Source organism: Prinia subflava, chromosome 8 (genome assembly GCF_021018805.1).
Source record: "Prinia subflava isolate CZ2003 ecotype Zambia chromosome 8, Cam_Psub_1.2, whole genome shotgun sequence".
Lineage (NCBI taxonomy): Eukaryota > Metazoa > Chordata > Aves > Passeriformes > Cisticolidae > Prinia > Prinia subflava.
Window position 1 is genome coordinate 21,250,375 of NC_086254.1, and position 23,861 is coordinate 21,274,235.

Consider the following 23,861-nt stretch of genomic DNA (forward strand, 5'->3'; position numbering starts at 1 on the left):
CTGATCAGGGAGGGAAAAATGTGTCCTTGGCTTTCCAGGCTGGAATTAGCGCTAGGTCCAGCCTCAGGGATCCTGGGGTGTTTGAGGTGCCTTGTGGTGCTGGATCCACCACAGGGTCACAGAATCACAGAATTGTTTGTGTTGAAGGGATCTTGAAGTTCATCCAGTGCCACCTCTGCCATGGCAGGGCCACCTTCCACTATCCCAGGCTGCTCTAAGCCCTGTCCAACCTGGCCTTGGGCACTGCCAGGGATCCAGGGGCAGCCACAGCTGCTCTGGACACCCTGTGCCAGGGCCTGCCCACCCTCCCAGGGAACAATTCCTTCCCAAGATCCCATCCATCCCCACCCTCTGGCAGTGGAAGCCATTCCCTGTCCCTCCATCCCTTGTCCCCAGTCCCTCTCCAGCTCTCCCGCACTGCCAGCGCTGTCCCCGCAGTGGGACTGGCAGTGTCCCCGGGGCTCTGCCGGTCCCTGGGCAGAGCCAGAGCTGCCCGCAGGGGGAAGGTGGGAACTCCCGGTGTGCTGGGACACGGGCAGGGCGGATTCCCCGGGCTGCAGAGCCGGGACCACCCCGAGGCGGGATGAAGGAGCGGATGGAAGCGCAGGGCACCCTCTGCGCCCAGGCAGGGAGTCCTGGCAGCTCCTGAGGAGGGGAGTGCAGGCACGGAGAGCCGCAGCAGGCACGGAGAGCAGCAGCAGGCACGGCGTTCCCAGCCCTCGGCCCATTCCCCTTCCCATCGCGGGTTCACCCGCACCTGGCGGGCGCTGTCTCAGCCCCTCCCGAGCGGCCAGAGCGGTGTGACTCTTACCTCGCTCTCCGGGGCTCTCGGGGCCGGGGTCAGTGGCCGCTGTCACCCCGGCGTGCCCCGGCCGTGCCGCGCCCCGCGGGGACACCGCGCTGCAGCGCTGCCAGCCCGGGCCGAGCGGAGGGGCCGCAGTGCCACCCTCCGGCCCCAGGCAAAACACCCCGGACACCGCCGGCCCTGCGGAGACACCCGGGAACGGGGACACGGTGGGTGGGGAGGGTGCCAGGCTGTGGCACTCCGGCCCTGCTGGAGAAGGGATGCGGGAAACCCGGCCCGGGCTCAGCCTTCCCGAACACAGACTCGGGGTCCTTTAGGTTGGGAAAAACCTCTAAGATCATGAGGATCTTTGGAAGGAATTCCTCCCTGGGAGGGTGGGGAGGCCCTGGCACAGGGTGCCCAGAGCAGCTGTGGCTGCCCCTGGATCCCTGGCAGTGTCCAAGGCCAGGTTGGACAGGGCTTGGAGGAGCCTGGGACAGTAGAAATTATCCCTGCCCGTGAGCTTTAAGGTCTCTTTCAAGACTTTAAGATCCCTTTCCATGATCTTTTGCAGCTGCAGGGTGTGGTCCATGCTGGGAGCCGTTGGAAAACCTTTCCTGCAGACTGAGGATGATTCCCAGTCCCCTCCTGGACCCACACTAGGCTCCTATCCTGCAGGGGGTTCAAAGTCCCATGGGATTCAAAGCCCACCAAACCCTGGAGGATCATTTGGGGTAATTTATCACCCCCAAAATGCATCTGCAGGTAGAAATAGGTGCAAATCCAGAGTTTCTCAAAGTTTTATGGAAACAGATGTTCCCACTGAGCATCCCCAGTCCTGGCTGCCTCATCCCTGCCAACCATCCCATCCTCACCAATGCTGGACAGGGATTCTCTTTACCTCTGGTCCCTTCCTGGCTGCAGACAGGGATTTATTTGACAGCTCTGGAGCTCCTCCGGAGGGCTCCTGCTGATTCAGGATGCGCTGGCTCTGGAGGGTTTTTAATGGAACATCTCCCATTTCACCTGAAGTTGTTTCCCTCTCAGTGCCCTCCCAGATGGGATCTCTGGAGATCCTGCAGTCTGGACAGGGGCCAGCAAGTGGGGTTTATTTAGGGAAGGACATGTGGCACCACAGAGAAGTGACAACCCAGGCAGAGTGAGAAGCGAGGTCGGGATCGGGTGGCTCCGGTCTCAGGAGCATGGAGAGGCCAGGAAGTTTGGCAAAAGGGCATTTGGGGCCTCCCTCACTCCTGGAGGCACCGTTTGCCAGGCCAGGAGCTCAGTCTAGGAGCAGGAAGGATGTTCATGGTGCTGGAACAGGCTGTGGGGTGGTGGGGGCAGCTGTGGCCCAGAGGGGACAGGGCACCCCAGGGCCTCTGGGACAGCTCGTGCTGCCCCCACCTTGAGCTCTTCCTCACCTTCCTCCTCCATCTCCTCTCAGTGAGCTTCACCAGGCAGAGGAAAAGCAGAGATTGCCTGGGAGCTTCTTCCAGGCATTCCACTGTGGGCAGGATTTTCATCCTACAGCACCCCCAGTCCCAAACCATCCAGGTTTGTGGAGCAAACCAACCCTCTGAAAAGCGAGACTGGACTTGAGAATGAGATTTTATTGGCAAAACCCTTCTATCCCTGGAAAATGAACCCCAGGGAAGCCAAGTGTGGCCCATTCCTCAGTGCAAAGAACTGAGAGAGCTCTCCTGGCAAGGGAACATCTCCAGGTCAATCAGCTGACACGGGAGAAAGGGAAGCATTTGGGGAATTGGGGAAGAACTGGGTCCTGAGGCCATTTGGGGTCTCTTGTAGAGGTGTGGGGGTTTGCCCCTCTCTGCATCCTTTCCCCATCCCCATGGTGGCTCCTGGCTGTGTTTAGGAATATTCCCAGAAGGAAAATGATTGTGTAAACCAAGGGAAGGGGAGAATATCCATCACTGAATCCCTTCAGTGTTGGGGCCGCTTGTTTTCCTTCAGTGCAAACAAAACCCACCAGCTGTCCTTTGGCAAAGGATTTTTGTGTTTCCTTCCCAGTTTCAGGCAGAGAAGTGGGGAAATTCCCTTCCCTTTGCCTGAAACTCTGCCCCAAAGCAGTGAGAGCTCCGGGGGGTGAGGTGCCAGCACAGGGTACGAGATCCATCCACTGAGCCTCTCCATGGCTGTTCTTACCACCATCTGAGGGTCTCAGACCCAGAACCTCCAGAACTGAGGGGGTTGGGTCTTTCTGAGGCCTCAGCCTTGGAGCTGCTCCTCCAGCAGCACCACTTCCCTGGAACGCTGTCCTGCTCACGCTGTGAAGTCCTGCGTGGCCAGGTTGAAGACATTGCTCTCCATGGACCTTTGCCACTTGCCCCAGTTCCTCCTGATCTCAGCCTGGACCTGCACCAACACCACGGGCAGTGTTGGCACCCAGGGACACCAGACAGCACCCAGTGGAGGGGTCTGGGGGGGGCAGGGGGTGGGGGAACTGTCCCTGTGCCCACATGTGGCTTTGGGGCACCCTCGAGGTGGCCCTGTGCCCACTGTGGTGCCCAGGGTTGGGGTGGGGACACACACTCACCTCCCCGTTGAGGAAACAGTAGAGCAGAGCCACCAGGAAGCCCTGGAGAGGACAGGAAGAGCAATTTTCACCCAGAGGAAGGGGCGGGACCCCTCTGTGCTCATCTTCTCCCTGGCTTTACTTCCTCCCACCCCTCTGACCCACCGCAGGGCAGAGGAAATCCGTGCCAGGTTCTCCAGCCCTGCTGCCCTGCCCCAGGTGTTTGGGGGCACCCTGTCCCAAAAGAGGCCAAAGCCCCACATCCCAAGGGCTCCTGGTGGGGTTTGGGGTGGGACCATGGGGACTTTCCCTGCCCATCTCACCTGGTAGGAGCCGAGCACCAGCTCAAAGTAGAGCCGGGCGTCCACGCCCACGTGCCGGGGGAAGAGCGCAAACACCACGTAGTGCACCCCGAAGAGGGGGATGAGGAGCAGCGTGGACTTGGTCAGCCTCCTGTGGAGAGTGAGAGGGGTCTGGGTGCTCCTGCTGCCCCATGAGACCTCCCCAAGATCTTGGTCTAAACCCCAAGGAGGTTCTTTGTGAAAGGCAGGTCCTGGAGGCTCCAGGATTGTCCTCTGTGCTCCTCCAGGGAGGGTCTCTCTGCCTTGGCACCCCAGACCCCAGGGTGGGCACAGCCCTGCCCCCTTACATGTACTGCTGCTTGTGGGTTTTGCTGAGGTCTGGGCACCGGATCTTCTGTGCCAGCATCCTGGTGACGTTGAGGAAGATGAGGAAGTTCACCTGTCCCAGGGAGCCACATCTCAGGCTCTGCACAGCCCCTGGCCGGGTCTCCTGGCCCTGTGGGACGCCTGGCTCTGGGGTGGGGCTCTCAGGGAACACACTCACAAATATGGCCAGGAGAATGGGAGCCTTGATCACCCACCAGTACAGGCTGGAGTAGTCATCCCAGCACCTACGGGACAGGAGAAGTGGCTCTGGCACCCACTGGCACCTGTGTGCCCCAGCTGTCCCACTGCCATTTCTTTTGCCCAGCCCCCTGACCTCTTTGCACCCCTTTTGCCATGGGACCCACCAGAAAACAGAAATAAAATTTAAATAAAGTGCTGGCCCAGTCCTCCCTTCCTGAGCATCCCATGTCAGAGGCTCATTTCCCAGGACATGTGGCTGAGGTGGCCTGGAGAAGGCCAAGGGGCAGCTGCTCTTACCCGTGGTTGTCGTACTGGAGCCTGGTGAGCACCCACACCCCAACTGTGACCATGGGGACACCTGCAAGGACAGGACATGGGCACAGATGCTCCCTGCAGTGCTCTGGGGAGCCCCTGTGCCACCCCTCTGTCCCTTTCCCCAGAAATGTGTCTAGCCCAGTTCTGGATGTGGCAGGAAGGTGACAACCTTCCCACCCTCTCCAGGAGAAGGGAATGGTGCCCACTGATGGTGCCGTGTCTGTGTCACCTCCTGGCCACCGTCCTGCCCCTGTGCTCTTGCATCACCCCAGGCACCCAGGATGGGTGTTCCCAGCCGCACGTGGGTGTGGGAGAAGGGAGGACCTGTCCTAGATCAGGCCCTGCCTCCCCAGCAGCTCTGGGGTCTGGCAGGAGCAGGTGGGTGCCCACCAAGGCCATGCAGGAGATGTTGGAGTGGGGACATGCTGGGAGCAGCCCTGGGGATCTCTGGCTGGGCACCTCTGACCAGGAGGGTCTCAGATCAGGCCATTCCCAGGTGGTCCCTGCCCGTGGATGTGCAGGGATGTCCGGGATGTCCCCAGGCTCACCCCAGCCGATGAGGATGTAGCCCCAGGTGTAGCTCCTGTCGCAGGTGAAGGTGAGCAGCAGCAATGTCTGCAGGTACAGCCCCTCCACCAGCAGCCAGTAGAAGTTGGCCAGCACGGAGTATTGGAAGAAGGTGATGGCTGCCTTGCAGGTCACCTGCGGGGGGGGTAGGGGGATGGCTCAGGGTGCACCACACCCTGTCCTGGGGACACTGGGGATTGTCACCCCCCAGCTCAGAGTGCTCCACACCCTGTCCTGGGGGCACAGGGGGTTGTCACCCTCTCTGTCTACCCTCTTGAGGACACCTGTGATGACCTCTCAGCGATGACCTCTCAGCGATGACCTCTCAGTGATGACCCTTCAGTGCAGCCCCAGGTGCTCTGCCCCAGTCCCCCACGTCACCTGCACCAGGTTCTGCTCTGTCTGAGGCCCACGGGCAGGTGACCACGGGCTGGTTTTGCAGGACCTTTATAAACCCTGTAGTTGTGTCCATGGTGTTCTCAGTGTTTTATCTTCACTCAGGAGTTCCTGTTTTGATTGAAAATCTCAAATCTGAGCAGCACCTGGTGCTGGTGAGGCTGTGTTGAGCTTTAGCCCCACTGGGGACACCACTGGGGACACTCAGCCTGAGGCCAGTGGCAGCTTTGAGGGCAGAACTTGTTCCCTGCACAGAGGGAAATGCAGAAGTGCTGAACCTCCCCAGGGCCACCCATGACAGAATTTTCTCCATCTCACAGCCTCTCTCTCTCCTCTTTGCAGTGACAAATCCACCCTGGGTGCCACCAGCCCCTTCCCAATGAGCCCCTGTTGCTCTCCCTGCCCCGTTCCCAGGCTGGGGTTTGGGATTTACCGTGGACATGGTGCAGTGGTCGATGGACTGGTCTGAGAAGAGGACACTGTCCTTGATGAACACAGCGGTGCCCCGCAGGATGAAGGAACTGAAGAAGTGGATGTGGATGGAATTCCTGGTGCAGTGCAGCTTCCTGCAGGAGGGAGAGATGGGCTGGGCCTGAACAGGGGCAGAGAAAGTGCCTTGGTGTCCCCTTCCCTGGCTGGAGCCCAGTCCAGGCCTCACTGCTGGTGATGGTCACAAAGCCATGGAGAAGCTCTCCTGCTCTACAGTCAAGAAGGGCAGGGTTGTGCTGTGCTTGGGGCTGCTCAGGGAAAAGGGAACATCCCAGAAACCTCTGGAGAGCCCAAATCTGCAGCACAAGGAGATCTGCAAAGCCAGAACCTGAGAGGGCCATCAGGGAAGGACAACGCTCCCATGCCTCTCCTGCGTTCCCAGTTTTCCTGTTGGCAGGGCTGGGTCCTGGCTGCTCCAGGAGGGGACAGGCCGAGGGCAGCCATCCCTGCTGGGATTTATCCCATGTCCCTCCAGCCCATGGAGCCGGAGCAGCTCCCAGCCCCACCTGAAGCAGGAGAAGATGCCGATGGCCAGGAGCAGCGCTGCCATGGACGTGGAGTAGCCGCAGGTGTAGAGCACCTTCATGGTGACAAAGTGGCCTCTCTGGAAGGGACAGCAGCAGCAGAGTCAGGGGACATGCACTGGGAGGTGCTGGTGTGGGACAGGCAGGAAGGGGATAACCCCGGGAACATCTCCAGGGTTCCTTGCCCAGTGTGGGGAGGGGGGGACATGGGGACAGCACCCCACAGCCTCAGGGTCCCACGTGCCTTGGCTTCGGTGTCATTGCTGCTGCTGAGGGTCTCCAGCTGGCAGGCGCTGTGGTAGGGGGGGCTGGGGAGGCTCCAGCCCCACTTGGTGCAGTTCCTCTGGACTAGCCCTGCAGGACAAGGAGGGACATCAGGTGAGCCTGGGTGTCCCCTCTGATGGCACCCCCAAAATGCCCAGCCTGGAACAGACCTGAGTGGCCTGGCTGTCCCACCCCCTCCCAGATCCCATTGCTCCTGCTGGACCCACCACTGCCCCTTCCCTCACAGATCCCATTGCTGCCCCATCCCTTCTGGACCCCATCTCTCCTTCTGGATCCCATTGACCCCTCTGGGCCCCGTGCCTGGAGCTGCCGGGAAAACTTTGGGTGTGAAAACAAGCACAGATCCCTCCAGCAGAAGGGAATTGGGAATTAAGGCTATAAAAGTCCTCATTCATCCTGTGAGGGCTCCATGGAGGCTCTCCCGAGCTGTTCCTGCCCCGGAGCAAACATTTTCCAAATCACTCCTGTCTGAGGAAGTGCTGGAATGCTCCGGGTGGGAGCTCTCCTTCCCAGCCCCCCAAGAGGGATGGAGACAGTGTGGGATGGTGTGTGGGAAAGGGGGGCACCGAGCAGCAAGGGGACTGTCCTGCTGTCACCAGGATGGAGGACGAGGTCCCCAAGTGCTCCAGCCACAGAGGGGTGAAAGGATTTCCCCAGGTGCTTAGCTCGGGATGTGTCCTGCTGCGGCAGCTCCCTGGATCTCTGCTGTCCCCGTCCCCTGCTTGGACTGCAATTTACACCGAGGGCATTCCTTCTGGAGAGCTGAGGGGTCAGAGGAGAGAGCTAGGGGGGCACGGGGGTCCCTGGCAGGGGGGGTGGGTCCCACGGGATGAGCGATCCCCGCTGGATTCAGACCTTTAGACTTCTTGAAGATGTTCAGGATGTCGGGACAGGCGACAGCTCGGGACTGGCCAAGGGGCAGGGCGGGCCAGCAGCTCACCCCGTCCCACTCGGTCGGGCAGCCTGGGGAGGGAGGGGACGCTGGTGACAGCAGCAAGGGACGTGCGGGTGACACCGCGGCCCCGTGCGGGGGACACCGCGGCCCCGTGCGGGTGACACGGCTCTGCTGCCCCCGATCCAGGGCCGGCCTGTCCCCCAGGAACCCGGAGCATCCCGGCTCTGGTCCTGGAACATCCTCTCCCGGTGCTGGGATCCCCTTTCAGTGCAGGACCTGGGAATTCCTGGGGCTGCATCAGACCGACCTCCTGTGGGAACAACCTGGGTGTGGGATTTGCCTATGGCTCCTAAAATAATCCAGATTTATGTTGGATTTTTGCACCTGGAGGCTCAGCTCAGGATGTGTGCCCAAGGACAAGAGGGAGTCATACAAGGCTTGCTGTGAGTGATTGGATTGAACAGCTTTTGCTTCCCTGTCCAGCACTGAATTCCTGTTTAAATCACTCTCCAGTTTTCTTGGGAATGAGCATGGCCAGGCAGACTCAGGGCCTGGAGGAATTTGTGATGCAGCAGCCCAGAATGGGACAAGGACATCCCATTCCAGGCCAGCTCCTGTCCCAGCACAGCTCCATCGTTAACCTTGCAGATCCACATTATTCACCTGGAGCCAGGGAATGTGGAATTGGACAAGCCTGATGAGTTCCCTGTGATTTCAGCCTGGGGGTGCCAGTTCAGGCAGGGAGGGATTTGCGTCCACAATGCCAAAGTGGAGCTTGATTTTTGCTCTGGAAAATCAGGGAAGTGAGCACAGAATCGGGATCATCACTGAGAGCACTCACTTCATTTCTTGGGGTCCTGGAGGAAGGGAATCAGGAATGAGTTGGATTGGGAGGGACCTTAAAGCCCACCCAGTGCCACCCCTGCCATGGCAGGGACACCTTCCACTGTCCCAGGCTGCTCCAAGCCCTGTCCAACCTGGCCTTGGGCACTGCCAGGGATCCAGGGGCAGCCACAGCTGCTCTGGGCACCCTGTGCCAGGGCCTGCCCACCCTCCCAGGGAACAATTCCTGCCCAATATCCCATCCATCCCTGCCCTCTGGCAGTGGAAGCCATTCCCTGTCCCTCCATCCCTTGTCCCCAGTCCCTCTCCAGCTCTCCTGGAGCCCCTTTAGGTCCTGGAGGGTTTCTGAGCTCTCCCTGGAGCCTTCTCCTTTCCAGGGGAACACCCCCAGCTCTCCCAGCCTGGCTCCAGAGGAGCCTTTGGAGCATATCCAGGGCCTCCTCTGGAATATGGAGTTCCCATAGTCCAGAGCATGCCATGGAAATGGAAGAGCTCTGCCATGAGGAAAGCCTGGGGGAGCTGGGGGTGTTCATGTGGAGGAGAGAAGCTCCAGGGAGAGCTCAGAGCCCTTCCAGGGCCCAAAGGGGCTCCAGGAGAGCTGGAGAGGGACTGGGGACAAGGGATAGAGGGACAGGACACAGGGAATGGCTTAAGGAAGGAATAAGGGGATCTCAGAGCCCTCCCACCCTGTGCATCGGATCTGAGCCTGTCCTTGAGTCATGCTCCCCACGCTGGTGCAAGCAGGGAAAGGGATGGATGCAGCTCAGGTGGACGGGGGGCAGCAGGGCAGCAGGATTAAATCCAGATTTTAATTATGCATTTCCACTTCTCGGATATTTCCCTGCAGTGAGGTTCCTTCCCCTTGGCTGGCACAATTCACGTTGCAAAATGGACCTTTTCCAATCAATTTGGCTTTTCCCTGCTAAGCTGAAGGATAAATGACATCTCTGCAGAGTTACTTAAGCAATTATGCACCTTCATATGCATTTATTGCTTAATTTTTCCACTGCTATGAGATGAAACCCCTGGAATGACGTATTCCTTGTTCTCCAGGGGACACTTTTTGCCCGGGATTTGGGCCATTCCACTTTTGGATGGAAACTGAGATGCAATTTTAAAAAGGATGTCCAAAAGCAGCACTTCAAAATTGGTTTTTCAACCAGATAATTTGTTTAAAATCCCAGATATGAGAAAATCGAGCTCCTCAAAAAATGTTTGGCAGTAAAATTTACTGAATTAGGAAGGAGAGCAGATGTGAGGTGGTGACACCGTGGAATGACCCCGGTGCTGGTGGCCACAGCCCTGGCATTGGTGCAGGGGGATCGAGGGGGCCCTGCCAGGGGCATGGACCAGCCCAGCACTGCCCTGTTCCATGAATCCCACCCTGTGGGGGTGAGAAGGCTCTGGGGAAACCTCAGAGCCCCTTCCAGGGCCTAAAGGCGCTCCAGGGGAGCTGGAGAGGGACTGGGAACAAGAGCTGGAGGGACAGGACACAGGGAAGGGCTTCCACTGCCAGAGGGTAGGGATGGATGGGACATTGGGAAGGATTTCCCAGAGCAGCTGAGGCTGCCCTGGATCCCTGGCAGTGTCCAAGGCCAGATTGGATGAGGCTTGGATCAGCCTGGGACAGTGGAAGGGAAGTACCCATGGCAGGGGTGGCACTGGGTGGGCTTTAAGGTCCCTCCGAATCCCAGCCATTCCCTGATTCTCTAAATCCACCAGGACTGAGATCCCACTGTTGTTGTGTCCTGCAATCCCCTGTATTCCATTCCAACAGCATTTTTTGAGCTCTCCACGGATTCTCCTTGCCCTTTGCCTTGGTGCTGCTCTCCATTTTCCTGGAAATCCCTGCTTTTCCACATCCATGCGCACTCTGCAATCCCCTACCAGGGATCACCTTCCAAGGACCCCTCAGGAATTCCTCCTATTGTCCCAAGGGAGCTGATCCCAGGCTCACCTTCCTGCCCAGGCAGGGCTGGGGCTTGGCTCTCACTCTGGATCCTCTCCAGACATTCCCCCTCTTGCTTCTGGAAGTGGAGGACGATGGAGCAGTCGGGATGAGTCCCTCGCACCTTGGGAAAGGGGGGAAAGGGCAGGCAGGAGAATCACAGAACTGTGGAATTGGGTGCATGGAATTGTGGAAATGGAATCTTGGATCTGGGTTGGAAGGCACCACAAAGCCCATCCTGTTCTGCCCCTGCCATGGGCAGACACCTTCCGCTATACCCGTGGGATATGGGCACAGCAGACCCCACACTCCCAGCTCTGGATTTGCCAGCAGAGGTGGTGGAACATCAGGGAGAATGTCCAGATCCCTGAAATGTGTGAGATGTAGGGGCTCAGAGTGCAGGGATTGGATTGTCTGGAATCCCGGCTTTGGGATTTGCCTCCTCAGCTCTCAGCTGGGAGACTGAGGCTGAACTGGGGGCAGGCCAGGAACTTTGCCTGTCCATTCCCGAGTATCCCTGCCCATTCCCATCTATCCCTGCCCATTCCCATCTATCGCTGCCCATTCCCAAGTGTCTGTGCCCATTCCCAAGTATTCCTGCCCATTCCCAAACATTCCCATCCATTCCCAAGTATCTGTGCCTATTCCCATGTATCCATGCCCGTTGTTGAGCATCCATCCACGTCCATTCCCACCTATCCCTGCCCATTCCCAGGCATCCCTGCAGCATTTGGATTCAGGGCTCTCTGGGACAGGGGCTGGGGCCAAGGCCTGGGGTTGGGCTACTGATTGTTTTAGGTGAGGGGCCACAGATGTAAAAGCTGGAGAAACAGAGGGATGAGGGTGGATCTGTGAACTTCCCAACAGAGGGGAGTGTGGGACACTGGAGCGTCCCTTGGCTGAGCCCTGGCCTGGCCATGCAGCCACTCCTCAGGGTCCCTTCCCCTCCCCCAGGAGATTTTGTTTTCTTTTCCTGCTCAGCATAAGATTTCAAGAGATTTTCCAGCCTAGAAAAGGAATTTTGGGGATGGCTCTGGGCACAGCACTGGGAAGGGCCAGGAATTCTCCTCCTCCATCCTGCCAGTGACAGAGGGCACGGATGGGACACAGGGGTTTTTCTCAGCCCTAGCTGCAGAGCTGCTGGGTTTGATTTGTTATTTATGGCAGCAGGGCTTGGATGCTGGAGCAGGAACAGGGAATGTGCAGGGCTCCCTTCTGAGCTCCCTGCAGGGCAGGGAATTCCTGCTGCGCCTCAGATTCCCTCCTGGAAGGGGCCTAATGCCATCAGTCTCTAAAACCCTCCAAGCCCCCAGGGCTCCCACAGCCCAGCTCCCCTTCCCCTTCCCCTTCCCCTTCCCCTTCCCCTTCCCCTTCCCCTTCCCCTTCCCCTTCCCCTTCCCCTTCCCCTTCCCCTTCCCCTTCCCCTTCCCCTTCCCCTTCCCCTTCCCCTTCCCCTTCCCCTTCCCCTTCCCCTTCCCTTTTTCCCCAGAGCAGCCTGACCCCTTCAGGGGTGTTTCACTCCAGCAGCACAATGCCCCACATCCCCCCATCCCTGCAGGGATTTGGTGCCATTCCCGTGGCATGGGGGTCACCCATGGGTGTCCTTGTCCCCTGCACCCCCAGCCAGCCCCATCCCTGTGCCTGTGGGTGCTCCCCGGGGAGTTCAGGGCTCCTCCAAGGGGTGTAGGACACTGGGTGATGTGAGAAGGAGAATCCACTCCCAAGGGAGCATCCCTGGAATCTGAACCTGTGAGACCTCTGCCCTGGGGGGGCCCTGAGCACTGCCCAGCCCTGCGGGGTCCCAGCACCACCCTTGTCACCACATTGTCCCCAGGAGCTGTGGGAATGTCCCCAAGGGGAGCTTGCAGGTCATCCCCTGGGTCAGGAGCACAACAGATGGATGGGATGGGATGGGATGGGATGGGATGGGATGGGATGGGATGGGATGGGATGGGATGGGATGGGATGGGATGGGATGGGATGGGATGGGATGGGATGGGATGGGATGGGATGGGATGGGATGGGATGGGATGGGATGGGATGGGATGGGATGGGATGGGATGGGATGGGATGGCATGGCATGGCATGGCATGGCATGGCATGGCATGGCATGGCATGGCATGGCATGGGATGGCATGGGGAGCCCCCACCCTGGGCAGAGGACCCTTCACTGCTCCCTGGGGTGGCTGGCAGGGGTGGCTGCCAGTGCCCCCACCCTTCCCCCGCGTTGTCCCCAGGGCCACTCACCTGAAGCGTGGGGAGGAGCAGCAGGAGCAGCAGCGAGCGGGGCCGGGGCGGCTGCCAGGGACCCCCCATGGCAGCTCCCAGAGGGGTCCCGGTTCTGTCCCCGCGGGCTTGGGGACAGCCCAGCTCCTCCTTCACGAGCCGGGGCTCCGGGGGTGCCCCAGCACCTTTGTGCTGTCTCCCCTCTGCCCTTCCCAGCGCTGTCCTATCCTCAGGAGCCTCCCCTGCCGCGGGTCTCGGTGCCGCCCGGGTGTCCCCGTGCCGGTGTCCCCGCGCTGTGCTGTCCCCGGCGCCGCTGGCTCCGCCAGCCTGGCTGGCACCGCTCCGGGATCCGGGACCTACAGCTCCTCCCTCCGCCCCCTGCCCACGCTGGGTTGGATGGAGCAGCTCGGGAGGGACCCCCCGGCTGGCACTGCCCCTCGGGGACACTCCCCAGCCGGGGACAACCCCCAGCCGGGGACACCGAGCCCTTCCCGGCTCCTTGGGTGCCGCCGGGCTGGAAAACCGCTGGAGAAAGGCTGTGGGGAGCGGGGCACAGCCGGGATGGGGTGCGGGGTGCCGAGAGTCCCATCCGTGGACAGGGACGCTCCCCCAGCCCTGCCCCGGCGCGGTGACCGCAGTGCTGTGCCAGCCCTGTCCCCTGCCCCGTCCTGCCTGTCCCCCCTGGGGCACCCCGAACCCTCCCCGATATTCCCCCTTGCCCAGAAGTCCTGGGATGGGCTCTGGGTGTGTGACTTCTGCAAATCGGCCCCAGCTCTGCCCAGCCCTGGGTCGGGGTGGCAGTTTTGGTGTCCTGGTGTGTGCCGGGCGTTGTCACCTCGGTGCCACAGCAGAGCAGAGAAGGGAAGGTTTTAGGGAACCCCAGGAACAACCTGGGATGGACACAGAGCAGGGAGCGCCTGGAGCTGCATTCCTGCATCTCCCCCAGGGATGGGGCTGCCCTTGGATCCAGACCCCCAGGCATCACCTGGGCTCTTCTTACAGAAAAAAAAAAACCAACCCCATAGATGATGTGTCTGTAAATATATAAATATGTATAAAATGTAATAAATATGTATCGTGGGTATGTAAAATAAATGTATTTATAGAATTCTCCCTGCTGGAAAGCCCCAGCCCCCTCAGCAAGGGGAATTTTGACTCAAGCATCACCATTTAAATTATTTTAGTAATGGGATCCCAAATTCTGGGGAGACTTTAGAGGTCCCATCCGCAATGGCGGTGGTGGTGGTTGGGGGGTGTCTGTGGGTCCCATCCCCAATTTTGGGGAGACTCTTGAGGGTTTTTTGGAGCCCCATCCCCAGTATTAGGGGAGATGTTTAGGGGTCTCATTCCCAGTTTTGTGGGGGTCTCATTAGGAAGTTCTCTGTAAATGAGATCACCCTGAGGAACGCAGATGAAAGAACCGGTCCGCAATAATTCCGGGCTCTCGTTTGCCGAAATGAGGAGGCAAAGGCGGAGCCCGGGGCTCTGTTGACACCAAAGCCGCCGGGGCCGGGCCAGGCTCATTAACATCTGAAACGGAGCCACTCAAATAAATCATTTAATTTTCCAGCAGCCCATAAACGCTTGGGACTGAGCCTAAAGCCCGAATTAAATCGTCCCTGCTGGAAGAACCCCGCGGCCCCCTTGGCACCGCCCCGCTGGGGCTGATTTTGGGGGGCGTGCTGGCCTCCGGGTGTCCCAGGTGTCCCCACAAAGCCCATTTGGTACCATCTCCAGGTGCCCCAGGTGTCCCCACAAGGCCCGTTTGGTGCCATCTTCAGGCTGCGGGCTTTGTCCCCAGGCTGGGAGGGAGCCGGGCTGGTTGGAAAGCCGGAGGAAATCAGGAAAGCGTCGCTGTGGGATGGGAACCCCTCTCCCCTTTGCCAGGAGCATGGAGAGCCCCGGGGAGAGCCCCAGCCCACACATTCCCGAGCTGCTCCCGATCCTCCTCCAGCGAGGAGGAGCTGGGACAGGGGATGGGGGCCTGAGCTCCTCTGGGTGTGGGGTGACCTGCCCAGCCCAGCTGGGGGTGCCTTGGGAAGGCTGAGCTGGAACAGAGACTGGACAGAGCTGGAGAATAAAGAAGAGATTTATTGAAATGCCTCTAGGATCTACCTTGGGCAGGGCAGGCCCGGCCAGGGCTACACCGAAGGTGGACCCAAAATGGTCACAAAATGGACAAATGGTCACCAGGTCTCACACATTTATAACTTTTGGTTCATTTGCATGTTGGGGTTTAATTGTCCAGTTACAGCTTTGGGTTGTGAGGTCTCATCCTTCTTGTTCCTCCCTCCACCCCACCCTTGTTTGTACTTTTGGGCTGAAAGTTGTCCTTGGTGTGCAGCAGGAGAAGGATTTGTTTTGTGTCCCTGCTCTGTGAGGAGCCGAGTGACCCTGACTGTGAGCTCAGAGCTGCACCCTGGGCAGCAGAGCCTGGAAAACATGAGAGCTCAAACCTAGGGCATCCCTGCCCTTGGGTCATTGTCCCCTTAGGCAGGAGCAAGAGGGAAAGAAATGAGGACAGACTCTGTGGATTGCAGACCCCAGACCCAAATCCAGCCCCACCCCACATAGGGTGGGGGTGTCCATTGACGTGGCAGTGACAGTGGCAGTGGTGACAGGAGGAGGAGACAGGACAGGACAGGACAGGACAGGACAGGACAGGACAGGAGGATTGCCTCGGGCACGCGGCCCCGGTGGTGGGAGCAGTGCCCGTGTCCCCGCGGGGCACCAGGGGATGTCCCCAGAGGCTGCCCCGCGTTCCCAGTGATCCCGTTGGGAATCAGGCGTGACTCAGCCGTTTTCAAAGCAAAGGAAGTCACTGACAGGACTCTTCCTGCAGGTGACAAACGCTCAGTGAGGGAGGGCTGGGATCGCCGATTGTGCTGCCTCCGTCCCGCCAGAGATGCGGCCAGGTGGGGTCCCCGCCCCCGCCAGCTGCCTCTTCCTGGATTTTGGGCTCCGTGGAAGGAAACAAGTCTGGAAAGGGGAATTCGGAGGAAGAGGAGCCCTCGATGCCTGAGTGACAGCTTGGGGACGGCAAAGATCAAAGTACTGGCAGCGTGAGACCTCCTGGAAAGAGAAAGGGGATTTTTTTGCATTTATCGTTCAAAACGAGGAACTTAAAGCTATTCACAGTTCCGGACACACACAGCGTCCCCAGAGGTGTGTCCTGAGTGCCTGAAGGTGACAGGGTGATGGTGGGCAGCAGGGGACAGCAGCTCCCACACCGCCACCCCACAGGCAGGGTTTGTCCCCGTGTGCAGTGACAAACTGCTCTGGGACTGGTTTTTGGAGCCCCCGGGAGGCAGCAGGGGCTGGGGGGATGTGTTGCCTCAGCGGTGCTTTCTTCATCTTCCCCGAGTCTTGGGCAAGGCTGCTGATCCTGCCGGGGTTTCCTCACTTCGGGAACTTCTCTGTCTCCGCTTGCTCTCCTGGGAAGGGAAATGGCACAAGGGATGTGCTGTCGCCTCCAGGGCAGCTCAGGGCTCCTCACCCTCCCGGTGCTCCCGGTGCTCCCGGTCTGACCTGCCACCATGCCCTGCCTGCCCCTGCTCTGTTATTTTGCCAAAGCTGATTGATGCCCCGCAGAGAGGGGCTGGATTCCACTGATCCCATTCCCTGGAGCAGCACCCACATGGCCCAAGGGCTGGCAGAGGGTCCCTGTCCCTCCTAGTCCCCAGGGACTGACCCCATTCCAAGGCCTTGGTCCTGAAAAGCCGAATTCCTGGTCCAAAGCACAGCTCCTGGGACTCAGCCTGTGCCTGAGCAGGGGTAGGGCTGAGATCCCCTCCCTGGGCTGGGTGTAGGGGGGAGTTCTAGAGGGTTTCCAGAAGAAATCCCAGAGCTGCTGTAAGAGACGGGCTCCAGAGCTTCCAAAGGGAGCAAATCCTCTGCTGGGCATCCTCAGGGTGTCCTTGGAACTGGGTGGCTCTTCCAGGGGACAGTGAGACCCACCCCCATCAGAGCTGGAGAATCCTCTGATCCCTTCTGGGTTGTCTCTGATCCCTCCTGGGTTTCCCCAGTGGATGTTCTATCACCAAACACTCCAAGGTGGGAACACAACCCAGTCCAGGGCTGTCACCTCTCCCAGTGTGGGTCACATGAGGGGTCAGCAGAGGTGGCACCTCCAGATGGGCCATCGTTCCTCCCTGGGGAAGGTGAACTGGGGACAGCACATCCACAGCTGCCATTGTCCTCATCCCACCTGCCCTGACACTGGCACTTCCCTGTGCCCAGGCTCTGCTCTCCTGGCCAGTTCCTGTCCTGTCGCTGAGGTCCCTCTGGCCATGGATCCTCCTGCTCATCCTCCTGCTCCTCCAAAGGGCCTGGAGTGCTCCTGCCCTGCGACTGTCCCCACCCCGACCTGCAGCCCTGATTCTGTGACCCTGAGCTTGGAAGAGATTTAGGAGCTGGGCTGATGGGATGTTCTGGGGGAATTGAAAAGGGACAGAGGACAGGGAACAGGCTGGAGCCAGGCACAGCCCAGACCTGAGCCCGGACTGAGCCCTGTCCTGCACAACACACTTGGGACCAGCCTTGCTTATGCTTGCTTTGGCTCAAGAAAACTTCCCAAATTCCTTCTTCTCCTCCTCCTCCTCCTCCTCCTCCTCCTCCTCCTCCTCCTCCTCCTTCTCCTTCTCCTTCTCCTTCTCCTTCTCCTTCTCCTTCTCCTTCTCCTTCTCCTTCTCCTTCTCCTTCTCCTTCTCCTTCTCCTTCTCCTTCTCCTTCTCCTTCTCCTTCTCCTTCTCCTTCTCCTTCTCCTTCTCCTTCTCCTTCTCCTTCTCCTTCTCCTTCTCCTTCTCCTTCTCCTTCTCCTTCTCCTTCTCCTTCTCCTCCTTCCTTTTCTTCTCCATCTCCTTTCTCTTCCTCCTTCTTTGTCCTTTATCTTCTCCTTTTCTTTCTTGTCCTTGTCCTTGTCCTTGTCCTTGTCCTTGTCCTTGTCCTTGTCCTTGTCCTTGTCCTTGTCCTTGTCCTTGTCCTTGTCCTTGTCCTTGTCCTCCTTTCTTCTCCTTTTTTCTCCTCCTCCTTCTTTCTTCTCCTTCTCTTTCTTCCCTTTTTCTCCTTCCCTCTCTCAATAATGACCCCCCAGAGGGGCTCAGGCTGCCATGGGGGGGCTGAGGACATTCCAAGCAGGTCCCTGTCACCCTACATGCCCCACCCCCCCCCCCCCCGAGGCTCTCTCAGACTCCTCACCCCCCATCCGGTGCTTCGATCCCTCCTAAAGGGAGATAAGATCTGGATCAGCCCAGCCGGGCTCTGCCAAAACGGGCAGGAAGCAGCACAGTAATTAAATGGGCAGATAATGGGAATTTAGGATTATAACAAAAGGCAGAAAAGCAATCCAGAGGGGGTCGGGAAGATTAAGAACACAGAGAAAAGTCCAGTCAAGCAGAAAATAGCCCGGACTGGAGCCAAGAGCTGGGGGCTGAGGCTGCCAGGCTCCGAGCCAGGGGGGAGGATTTGGGGGGGGCTCTGGTGCCGTTCTGGGGCAGAAGGAGAGTTTTGGGGGAGATCTGTTCCCGAGCAGAGCTGGCCGAGGGCTGAAACCTCGGGAGAAGTTCCCAGACCTGCAGATCGGGGGTGTGATATCCATGGAAATCTCCCAGAGGAGCGGCCCGGGAAGCGCGGCTGGGGGACAGAGGGGAGGTGCCTGAGGCTGGGGCGGTTGGGATCTCTGTGGGGACAGAGTGGATTGTGCTGGAATTCACTGTTTTGTGCAGATTCCCCATTCCCAGGATTTCCTGGGATGAGCAGGGACGCATTGATCTCTCTGCCAGGGGGAACAGGAGCTGGTTGTGCTCTGCTAGGCACAAATCCCCTTGGGAATATCCTGGGAAGGACCCGGGAAGGGGTCTCTGGGGCTCCCATCCCAAATACTGGGGAGATTGCGGGGGGGTCTCTGTGGTCCCCACCCCCAATTTTGGGAAGACTTTTGGTGTCTCTGGGGTTCCTACCCAAATTTTAGGGAAGATGTTTGGTTCCCACCCCCAGTTTGGGGGAGGTTTTGGGGTGGTTCTGTGGTTTCTACCCCAGATTTTGGGGGGCTTTCTGAGGGTCTCATCCAAAGTTTTGGGGAGGCTCCAGCAGCATTTCCTGCTCATTCCCAGGTGTCCTTGGGGAATGCAGTGGTTGGGCACTGCATCCGCGGGGACGGGGTGCAGGGAGCTGGGACACAGCCCTGTGGGACCTGGCACAGCAACACGGACATCTGGGGACCCCAGGTGGCACCGAGGCTGGGGACATCCTGGGACAATCCCTCACGTGACATTGAGGCTGTGACATCCTGGGGTGGCACTGGGGCTGATTTCCTGGGGACCACCCGCAGTTTTGGGGAGACTTTTGAGGGCCCCAACCCTTATTTTGGGGGGATCTCTGGGGGTCCCATCCCAACAGTGAGGAGATTTTAGGGGTCCCATCCCCAGTTTTGGGGAGACTTTTGAGGATTTGTAGGAGTCCCACCCTCCATTATTAGGGGAGATGTTTAAGGGTCCCATTGTCAGTTTTACAGGGGTCTCTGGGGGTCCCATCCCCAGTTCTGGGGAGACTTTGAGGATGTTTCTGTGGTTCCCAACACCAATTCCAGTTGAGAATTTTGGAGGTCTCTGGGGTTGCCACCCAAATTTCAGGAGAGACTCTGGGCGTCCCATCCCCAGTTTTGGGGAGACTTTATTAATCCAATGTCCCTCCCATTCCCTAGTGAGGCTCAGATCCCATTAACTGCTCCCTGCTCCCCCCCACCGCGACACACGGGGCCAGGGACACGTCCCGGCCCCGTGGGGACACGCGGGCACCCCAGCCCGGTATCCCCGGACCTTTCCCGGGGATTTACTGCCGGGAAAACCAGCCCGGGGACATTCCTGGAGCGGCCGAGCCTCCCTCCGGGCAGGGTTTGTTTCTCCCGGGAGCCCTGGAGACGATCCCGGCTCCTGCCGCAGCTCCGCTCCCCGCTCACCGGGGCCATGGAGGGGGGAGCGGCCGGGGACCCCCGCGGGCTCCGGGGGCAGCCCCCAGCAGGGACCTTCCTTGTCCCACGCAGGGTGAGCCCCGAGCGCTTCTGCCTCTGGGTTTGCGGGATGAGGGTGGAGAGGGCTCGGGGGTTTGGGTGGGCGCTGGGCTGCCCTGCAGACCCCAAAGGCCATCCCTGCACAGGACCTGGCCCCGGAGGTGGGGACTCTGCAGGTCTGGAAGTCAGCCGGGATGGGAGGGCGGTATTCCTGGAAAAATCAGGGGAGAGCAACCATCGCCTCCTCCAGGGCTCCTGACCTGCACCCCCGGGCCCGCTGCTCCTCCCGCCACCACCCCTGTCCCCTCTCCTCCGCTGTCCCCCCTCCCACCTGCCACCAGACGTGTCCCCTCTGTCCCCTTCTGCCCCGCTGCCAGGACGCTGAATTCAGTCGGGAATGTGCAATGGATGTGCAGTGAATTCAGCCGGGAATGTGCAATGGATGTGGGATGAATTCAGCCGGGAATGTGCAATGGATGTGGGATGAATCCAGACGGGAATGTGCAATCCCGGGGTTTTCCTTCCCTCCTGCCTTGCAGCTCCGCGCCCTGGGATCGCCGCCCGGAGCCGTTCCCGTGTCGCAGCCGGTGCTGATCCTGCAGCAGCTCCCCGGGCCCGGGGCCGCCCCCGCGGGACCCCCGCCCGTCCGGGGAGGTGCGTGCGGAGCGCTAATCGCGGCTGGACCTCAGCCGCCCCTGTTCTCCCAGCCTTTCCCAGGGTGACAGGCAGGAGCCACACTCAGGAATGCCCATCCCGTCCTCGGATGCATGATCAGCCCCGCGAGATGCGATTTTTTTTTTAGCAAGTCTTGGCTCCAAGATGCTCCTGGGGAAGAGTTTTGGATTTTTTTTATTTTTTTTTTTTTTTTATTTGTTTTGGGGTTTTTGTTTGTTTGGGCGCCTTTTTTTTTTTCCCTGAAATTCACCTGGTTTTGTTCTCCAAACCCCCATTTCCTGCGGGCATCCCCAGGAAAAGTCAGGGTGCCACGGGCTCCTTGGAATTGCAAGGTGGGATTGAGTGGGACTGGAACCCCGGGCTGTGCCCCTGTCCAGAGGGGCTTCACCCAACCTTGTGCCCCCGGGCTGCAGCAAATCTGGGCTGGGGGGGCTGGCAGCAGGGCCAGGGGGCTGTGGTCACTGGGGACACACCATGGGCAGAGTCCCCTTGTGGTGTTGGGAAGGGGAAGGTGGAGCTGTCCTTAAAAATCCAGGGAGGAAAAAGGATGCTGAAAATCAGTGTGGAAAGAAAAAAGAGAGCCAGCCTGGGCCCCGTGGGAGGGGTGGGATCCACTCAGAGCTGCCAGCACTCCTGTCCCACCCCTGGTTCTTTTCCTTGCTGCTGGGGTGCACCCTGCTCATGGATCTGGCTCAGCAGAGTCCCAGCACGTGCTGGGATGTCCTGGCTGGAGGGACAGCCAGCCCCTGGTGTCCTGGGAGCCCAGCCTGGCAGCCCTGGAGCCGCTGGGGATCTGGCACATGGAGTGGTCCAAACCCTTTTTTACTCTAGGTCGTGGAACCAGGGAATCCCACAATGGTTTAGACTGGAAGGGACCTTAAGGATCGCCCAGTGCCACCACCCCTGCCATGGGCAGGGACACCTCCCACTGCCCCAGGCTGCTCCAAGCCCTGTCCAGCCTGGCCCTGGACACTTCCAGGGATCCAGGGGCAGCCACAGCTGCTCTGGGTGGATGAAGCCAGCAGGATCTCAGGGGAATCCAGCAGGTTTATGGGAATTTTCCAGGGGAATTTCACACCTGCAGAAAATGGGGAATTTTGGGGATGCAGAGCCAGATTTGAGGTTTCCTCTGTACAGCCTCACCCTCAGTGTCCATCCAGCCAAGGGGGCAGGGACACTGCCCTGGGGCCAGCTCCTCATGTGGAGCCAGGCAGGGGCTGAGGAGGCACTGTGCACCCCCACCCTGCTCCTCACATGGATCCAGCTCCCAGGAGGGGGGATTGGGGCCCTGGGATCATCCCCATGGTGCAGCCCCAGCTCCTGCCCCTTCGGGCTGCTCTGAGCCCTGTGCACAGAGCAGAGCTGACCCTGCCATGCTCTGGGCCACCCCAAAGGCGCTGCCTCTTCCAGCTGGTGCCAGGGCAGGTGCTTCCCAAACCCCTCAACCCTTCCGGCTGGAGAAATTCTCCCCAGAATGGGTGAAAATCTGGTGCCTCTAGCCTCAGTGATCACCCCTTGTGAGCCAGCCCAGATGTTTGGTCACGTTTGGAAGGAAGAAAAGGCTCCAATATGGCAATTTTCAAGCTTTATCCAAGCAAAATAATTTTTAAACACCACATGGGGCTTCCAAACAGGGGTGGGGGAAGTCTGGCTTTGCTCCCACTGCTTGGGAACAGGGAGGAGCCTTGGGGCCGCCCCAATACAGGCACTCATCCCAGGCTGTGCTCCTCCTGCCCTCCATCTGCTACCTCTCTGATGCAGAGTCTCCAATTCTCTGGCAGATTTGATGGAGTTGATGCTGATCCAAAGCTCCCAAATGCACCAGCTGCTGATGCACGGCCTGGCTGTGGCAGCTCTGGCTCCCCTCAGTGTGGGGCCAGCCCCAGCCCCTGCCCAGGTGAGGCTCAGGGGGTCTGGGTGGGCAAAGATACCAAAGAGGGGGCACAGGGACCTTCCCAGGGCCGTTCAGGAGAGCGGGATCGCCACATCCTGCTTTGGGACCCTCTGGGTGCAGCCCTGGACGGTCCCAGCCCAGCTCTTTGGGGTTTTGGGGCCCTCTGCGGTGGTTTGAAGCCCAGCTCTGACAGCTCAGCCCCCATCCAGGCCCTCGGGCAGAGCTTTAGCCCAGCTGGGAAGAGCCAGAACCCTCTGGAAGCACAGCCCCATGAGGCAGGAAGGCTCTGCAGGGGCTGCCGTTTAAAAATCCATCCCGAACCAAAACCGTGTGAAACATTTAATCTCCTTGGGGGGAACGGCGCTGCCTTCGGGGCAGGGCTGTGCTGTGGCAGCTGCTGAGCTCGCTGCCACCTCCTGGCACTCACCCCTGCCCTCCCAGTGCCACCAGCGCAGGGCTGGCCAGGACTGGACCCTGCCTGCTCCAGCAGGGGTCAGACAGATCAGAGCGGCTCCTCACAGGGGTTTTGGTCCCATCTGCGGCGCTGCCACACAGCAGCGGGAGCAGCCGGCGCCGCTTTGCCTCTGTCCCCCCGCAGGCGCTGACGGGGCCTTTCCAGGGTGAGGAGGAGGAGGAGGCCGTGGTTTTCCACCATCACTACATCCCCTGGGCCGCCCCCGGCCCGGGCCCCGTGCGGTTCCTGTGCTCGTCACCTGGGGACAAGGGGTGAGTGCCAGGGGTGGGCTCAGTGTCACCTCGGTGTGACAGCACCTCCAGCAGCAGCCAGGACTCGAGGGATGCCATTGATCCATCACTGACCTGTCCTTGCCCCTCTCCAGCAGAGCTCTGCCCCCCCCGCCGCCCCCCAGTGCCACCGGGACAGTGGGGCCCGGCGTGCCCCCTGCAGCGGGTAAGGACACCCAGGGGGACACTGTCCCCATGGCCTCCCACAGCAACAGCTTTCCCTCAAGCTTCCATCACCCCTGAGCTTCCCTGCTCCTGTCTCCATCCCATCCCATCCCATCCCATCCCATCCCATCCCATCCCATCCCATCCCATCCCATCCCATCCCATCCCATCCCATCCCATCCCATCCCATCCCATCCCATCCCATCCCATCCCATCCCATCCCATCCCATCCCATCCCATCCCATCCCATCCCATCCCATCCCATCCCATCCCATCCCATCCCATCCCATCCCATCCCATCCCATCCCTGTCACTCCCCTTGTCCCCACAGAGTACTACAGCGCCGAGGAGCGGGGGCTGTGAGCTCTGCCTCCCTCGATCCCTCGATCCCAGATGGATGCTCCACCGTTCCCATCATTTTGGGGTGGTTTCCCCGCTGTGAGCCCCCAGGGCAGGGGTGTCACAGCCCTGTCCCCAGCCCTGGTGTCATCCCGGTCCCAACTGAGCCACAAGACCGGGCTGCCACAGGCCGTGCTGTGTCCCCGGGGGTGGGCACAGGGGGATGTCCCCAGCCCAGGTGGTTCCAGCCTTTGTTAGTCCCTCCAGCTTTCAATGCAGCATTGCCTGTAATTAATTTGCTTTGTTAGGAGAGCGCCCTGCTATTGCTAATTAGGCATCTGTAATTACACAGGCTGGTGGCTCT

At 59.7% G+C, this 23,861-nt stretch overlaps 3 protein-coding genes across 8 annotated transcripts in view; 1 reads left to right on the plus strand and 2 right to left on the minus strand.

The window, feature by feature from the left end:
- Window positions 1-925, minus strand: part of SCN4A (sodium voltage-gated channel alpha subunit 4) — a 46,269-nt gene extending 45,344 nt beyond the window's left edge. The window contains exon 1 of the mRNA XM_063404083.1: window positions 812-925. The gene's annotated coding sequence lies outside the window, so the exon portion shown is untranslated. The remainder of the gene's footprint in view (window positions 1-811) is intronic.
- A 2,139-nt stretch (window positions 926-3,064) lies between these two features.
- On the minus strand, window positions 3,065-12,974 carry LOC134554444 (vasoactive intestinal polypeptide receptor 1-like). Of its 2 annotated transcripts, none has more exons than XM_063404993.1 (13): window positions 12,696-12,974; window positions 10,458-10,572; window positions 7,618-7,725; window positions 6,722-6,831; window positions 6,460-6,557; window positions 5,898-6,030; window positions 5,050-5,203; window positions 4,484-4,544; window positions 4,164-4,230; window positions 3,967-4,058; window positions 3,641-3,770; window positions 3,339-3,380; window positions 3,065-3,157 (listed from the first exon to the last, which is right to left on the minus strand). In XM_063404993.1, the coding sequence occupies exons 1-13, from the start codon at window positions 12,762-12,764 to the stop codon at window positions 3,065-3,067; spliced, it is 1,272 nt and encodes a 423-aa protein (XP_063261063.1). In that variant the 5' UTR covers window positions 12,765-12,974. The 2 variants fall into 2 exon arrangements, with proteins under 2 accessions (XP_063261063.1, XP_063261062.1); XM_063404992.1 differs by having other exon boundaries at window positions 3,065-3,245; window positions 3,331-3,380.
- A 6,662-nt stretch (window positions 12,975-19,636) lies between these two features.
- On the plus strand, window positions 19,637-23,846 carry PRR29 (proline rich 29). 5 transcript variants are annotated; one of them, XM_063404084.1, is made up of 6 exons: window positions 19,637-19,714; window positions 20,220-20,334; window positions 22,137-22,252; window positions 22,740-22,975; window positions 23,089-23,159; window positions 23,490-23,846. In XM_063404084.1, exons 1-6 carry the CDS (start codon window positions 19,637-19,639, stop codon window positions 23,519-23,521), a joined length of 648 nt encoding a protein of 215 aa, XP_063260154.1. In that variant the 3' UTR covers window positions 23,522-23,846. The 5 variants fall into 5 exon arrangements, with proteins under 5 accessions (XP_063260154.1, XP_063260155.1, XP_063260156.1 ...); XM_063404085.1 differs by having other exon boundaries at window positions 23,092-23,159; XM_063404086.1 differs by having other exon boundaries at window positions 22,848-22,975.
- The last annotated feature ends 15 nt before the right edge of the window (window positions 23,847-23,861 follow it).